Raw genomic sequence first — 6,000 nt, 5'->3', positions numbered from 1 at the left:
TTTGGAGCGATCTGTAAAGGCTATTGTAGATTTTCAATGGAAATAATAAAAAAAAAAAAATACATACATATACATATGTTATAGATGAAGTGCATCTGCCAGTTGTAATTTATTTTGGATTGTTAGAATATATTCCGTCTAACCCACGTTAGTTGATTCATATGTCAAATTTGAATTTGATCATCTTGAATTTAAAATACTGATTTAAAAACGAGTAGGTATGTATGTATATATGAAAGTTTGATTTATGAAAATAACACACATAATCCAATATCGTTTATGTACAATTATCTGAACTGACCTTAGGTAAATTTATTAATAATTTATACCATCTAAATTGAATGAATTGACTCCGATTTCAACAATCTCATACATTCAAATCAGCAAACAATCAGATTATTAGAAGTTCAATGATCGCATAATTTTCAGAAGCTCGAGATAAGTTAATCTTCAAGATTATGTGATTTAACTCCTTTGCACATACTTACTTTGGGGCTGTTTTGAAAGTAAATGTTATGTATACCATTAATATATAAACACTTCAACACGCAAAGTCCATACGAATTTTCCATTGATTCATTTTTATTTTGAAAAGTTGTCAAAAATTTGATTGCCTTTATATATTTTGCAAGAAAAATTTATGTTACTGTATGTATCTACATATAAATCATGCAATCACCAAAATTCGAGAGAAATAATACGACAATTTGACAAGTCGTATGTGATGTTTTAGTATTTACAAGTCGTATTTGTTTTAGCCCGAGCTGATTTATGTACATCCAATTCATTCAATTTAGGCCGTAAAACATTACGAAAAAGTAATACCATAGTTTTGAGATGAATTCAGATAACGATAATACGATCATCAACAGCGAAGCGATTGTTTTATGAAATATGATATATAGCGCTATGTTGTTTTAAAATAGAGCTAATTTACATACGGTTCATTCAGTTTATCAAAAAAATGATTGCACTAAAGTCAATTCAGATACATAAATGAAGCTTGCAAACGTGGTGACTATACGAAGGATATTGTCCAATGTATTATTGTAAATTAAACTGTCAGATATAATAAAGATCTCCAATGTTCTTTCATAAAGGCCCAAGACTTTAACCTTTGAAGGATGGAGCGTCGAGATCGAATGAGTGTTCCTAACCGGGATCGAACGATTTTTACGATGTACCCCCTTTCTAAATCATAAAAAATCTATTAAAATAAATTTCTTGTAGTTTATTCTAGGAATACAACAAATATAGGGTGTATAGCTGTGAAAAGCACATAGTTATTACGAAAAACGTAAAAATTGGGGCACTAGCATACCCCACTTCGATGAGGGAGGGTTAAGACATATATTGCATTATATTAGCTTAAGTCGGGATCATAATTTTGATTTGAGATACATACATATGTATATTATGTGGTGCTCACTGTACTTGGAATATAATATTTTTATTCATTATATTAATATATCTAATATAATTAATATTAATATATTAATATATTTAATATATATTTTTACTTTATCTATGTACGTAGTAACAATAGATGAAGTTTTGTGATCATGCGAAAATTCGAACTCGAGATTTTGACTGATTCGAACTCAGAATCGATCACTGATCACGTTTTCATGATCTAGAAAAAATGTGTGTGTGTGTGTGTGTGTGTGTGTGTGTGTGTGTGTGTCTGTGTGTGTCTGTGTGGGTGTGTATTTTGGGGATATTTTAACACCGTTAGTCCTATCGAACTGAAACTTAGTATCGGTTACTGAAATTCTTATCGACACGACGTAAATTTTTTTTTAATTTTTAAGTTGCTGGAAATGGTACCTCGCCTTATAGGTGTCCTCTTTTTTTAAGTTTTTGAATTCAATTATCTCCCAAACCACTAACTGAATCGGACTGAATTTTTTTTTTTGGGTTTGCTGCAAATGATTGCAAACCACCCGGTTGCATGCTCATTTCGATTGAATTTTAACTATTTGAATTTCAGCATGTATGAAAAACGAGATCTTCATGGGGTTGCGCAGATGACATTTCGATGTACATTGATGATTGGCAATTCTTAAAATTGAGTTGGATCTTTCTGGCAAGTTTAAAATGGAAAAATCCGAGACAAAAGTATGAAATGAGCATGCGGGCGCTTGGTTTGCAATCGTTTGCAGCGCTGGGCTTTTTTTACTAACCTCTTATTCGTTTCACATGGTTTTCGTGTAAGCGGTCATTTTTTATTTATATCCCTTATCTCTTATCCGATCGTTTTCATATTTTGCCATATTGCTAATTTTAGTCATCAATATAAGTTAAGGTATCTTCCGCAGTTACGATGGTGAAAAAATATCGTATTAGACACGTTTGAAAATATTGCATCGTATTACACGGTGACGTTTATCTGTCACATTCATCATTCACATCGGTAGTTTCATTACTTTTCGCCCTGCCATCTCGCTGTCAAATTTTAATTATTTAAACGCCTATAACGCCAAACTTTCTAACCAATACAGGCTTAATATATGTACACAGATCAAACAGTGATAGTTTTATTTTTAGTTATTAGTTATCAGCTGATTTAAAAGTTCTACTCCGGTTATACATATAACTAGTAAACTAAATATTTTAAAATAAAAACCCTGGTAAAAAAAACTTTTTTAAATACTAACCTTTTAGTTTTGTATATAATATTAAGATATATAAAATTATAAAATTAAAAAAAAACTCAAGTAAAAAAAATCATCACATACGTACATATATCATCACATGCGGCCCAAACCTCTTAGTAATATATTTAATTACATTAGTTTAAGCCGGGATAATAATTTTGATTAAAACCCCAATCATTGAAAACTCTTTGATTGAAATATTAATCATGAAATCCCACATATTTGTTAATTTGCTGTTGAAATATTGTTTAAATTGCCTTTTTATTTTATTTATATTTTAGTAGATTATTTTATTACTACAGTTTTATTAAATACATTTATTTTTTTACTACAGTTTTTTTTTACTTGAGTTTTTTTCTCACTGTACTGCTTTCTTTTCTATTTTATTCTGCATGTGCAACAAATTTAAATACATAAATAAATTACAAGAGGGTTGATTGTGTATGTATCTCCTTCTTAAGTCATAATTTTTATTCGATCCAAACCTCTCTGAATACACCTGTAACGTGTCCTGGTTATTCTTGTTTCGAAATCATGACACGTTCAAGTGTGCGACAGCGTCACAAGCTTGAACGTATTATTCGCGAACGCTGTCTTTCGATAGACGTGTGTGCTTCTGAATCGGATTCGATTTGCGGTTACATTATTTATTGAAAAATTGTCATAATGGACAACGTAACAAACATGTTCAACTCGAAACGTGACGGTTCCCATACATGCTACATATGATATATAGTCGTTTCGCACACAGGAGACGCGTCCTCTCTCACGATCCGGTTTCCAGGGCGTGGTGATGTCACTCAAACGCCACGTTCACGTCATCGTGGCGGTAAACTTCCAGTGGCTTATTGAAAAGGCTTGTTCGTACAATGTGTACGTGTGTATAGTGTGTTTATGTATGTGCCATGAGCAGGATTGCACGGGTCTAAATTAGCCCACTACTTCACGCCATTTACATAGTTTCGTCATAATTACGATATTAATTGGGTTCAGGCAATTTGAGGATGGAACGGTGGAGTTTTTCTTCCAGTATATACACATACATATATACAGGGTTTGCCAGGGAAAGCTGGAGGATACCGAGTCATCGTTTAAATATTGCACATAGGGCGTTCTTGTGTTTAATTGGACTCGTGGGATCGAAATTTGTCGAATAGGCTCAATTTAGTTGGGATACTTAGTAGACATAGTTGGGGATGCAAAATTAAGGTTTCGTAAATAAATAGAGTGTTCAATGTTTAACATTTTATTTACAACTTTGTACACTTATGAATTAGTTATACATATTCTTTTTTGTTTAATTTTATTTGGATAAGTAAGTATGCAATGACATAGGATTGAGATATTTTGAAGCAATTTTTTTTAGTACCATTATTATTATATAAGAATACGATGATTTTTTTTTATTAAATGTAGGTAATGTATATACAAAATGACACTCACTTTTGACCATTCTTATCCAATGCTTAGTCGTCTCTTTAGCTTTCTGAAAGGAAAGTTTTCACCGCGATGAAAGTACTAAGTACAAAAATGTAGCATAATTTATGTATATTTTAAATATATTTATTTCATTGACGCACTACATAATCGAAATATGTCATTAACCATCATTCATTCACTTTAGTAACAACAATATATATCGTTGATATCAATATGTATAATTTTTTAATGGATTTTTCAATATGTACATACATAAAAATAATCGATGAACTTTTACAACATAATAACGATTACTTTTTTGATTTTTTGTTTTAATTTTTACCTATGTACAAAATATACGCCATTTAATCACAGACGAAAAAATAAAATATAAGTAAGGTATTGAATAATTGAATTCGTATGATTTAACTAATTTAAACAACTTATTCAAAACAATGAAAAATTTAAATAGAAATGTTGGCCTTTTATCATCATATTATGATTTTCATTAAATTAAACATACTCTCAACTAAGTAGGTACTTAGCAATACATCTTAAACTTATTAAAAGTACCCTAATTATTCTTGTTTTCACATGATAAGTGTACATTTTACATTACACTGTTTGTACTGGAAGCACTTATTGGTTTTATTATTTATATTTATTTGTTTCTTTTCATATATTTTTTTTATTTATTATTAATTAATATTCGTTTATGCTCATTGCTGTATGGTTTGTAGATGAAATACTAAATTTACGCTTAGTCATTATGATAATTACCTATTCATTAATTATTTTTTGGTGAATATGGATCCCACTTAGGCCTTTAAAGTAATTCAAAATGGCTCCCAAACGTTTAAAATTAATAAAATAAACTGACATGTAAAAATAAAATAAGATTAAGTGGATTTGCAAAGTCGTCACTTTTTTATTACAAAAAGTATATTAAACTGACATAGTTTCAAATGAATAAATTTCAATTATGAAAATGGATTTCTAAATTTTATATGATGTCGTAAAAGTACACATTACGTCGAAAAATTTATACAATTCGAAATTAATGGTCGAGAAAAACGACAGGTCAAATCTTCATCTCGCTTTGACGGTCATTTATTCTGCAAACGACTTCGTTTTCGTAACAACGCAAAAAATATAACTTTTCAAAATAAACATCGTTGAAACTAACAAAATTAAATTTTATTATATAATTTTTTTTGCTATTAATATTTTTTATATAAGTAATATGTATATATGTTTATTATAAAATTTGTTTTTTTTTCACATACGAAAATTGAATTATTTATAATAATATATCACAATTAAACTATAAAATATTCAATCGTTCAAATTACACTTAATCGTACTCATCGAAACATTACATTATATAACATGATGTCGTAGTAGATTCATACGTATGCTATTTTTTTTTTTTTTGGAAATGTTTATTTAACTACGCAAAAATTGCCCCTATTGAAGTTTTTTTAATGATAAATTCATTATGATAGCAATTATTGATAATTCATTTTTTTGAATTTATTTATTTATTACAAATCATTGACTTATAGTAGTGGACATTATTTACAGGGCCGTGCTGAGCCGCGATTTCCTTCCTCCTACTTGCCGTCGTCGCTCTCGTGACAGGCGATCCTGTGAAATTCAACAAGTAATTAATTACGCGCCCAAGATTGATGAGCACCAGAGCCGTTGCCAACCACTTTTTCCGGAAAACAATCATTCGGAAAAGCGGGGCAGAGCGTGGGCGTGGGGAGTTGGAAAAGCCTACGCGAACTTCTTTCCGCACGACCTTGTACAAACAAGCCACTAATGGCTGGCAAAAATAAATAAACATTACGTATACATTCCGCGAAATTATCTTCGCAATGTACATATGTATATATGAATAATAAACCTAGAGCATATGGAC

General features: G+C 30.2%; 1 protein-coding gene across 2 annotated transcripts in view; it reads right to left on the bottom strand.

Moving 5' to 3' along the window:
* Positions 1-3,889: 3,889 nt before the first annotated feature.
* LOC143913984 (lachesin-like) overlaps positions 3,890-6,000 on the bottom strand; it is a 235,761-nt gene continuing 233,650 nt past the window's right edge. The window contains exon 10 of one of the 2 annotated variants that reach the window (XM_077434039.1): positions 3,890-4,143. In XM_077434039.1, coding sequence (XP_077290165.1) covers positions 4,113-4,143 — 31 coding nt within the window. In that variant the 3' untranslated portion in view covers positions 3,890-4,112. Of the gene's footprint in view, positions 4,144-5,510; positions 5,724-6,000 lie in introns of those variants that run through there. The other variant, XM_077434038.1, reaches the window with a different exon arrangement.

Source organism: Arctopsyche grandis, chromosome 7 (assembly GCF_051622035.1).
Source record: "Arctopsyche grandis isolate Sample6627 chromosome 7, ASM5162203v2, whole genome shotgun sequence".
In the NCBI taxonomy this organism is placed as follows: domain Eukaryota; kingdom Metazoa; phylum Arthropoda; class Insecta; order Trichoptera; family Hydropsychidae; genus Arctopsyche; species Arctopsyche grandis.
Note: the sequence above shows the minus strand (reverse complement) of the source record. Positions and strands in the feature narration are given on the sequence as shown.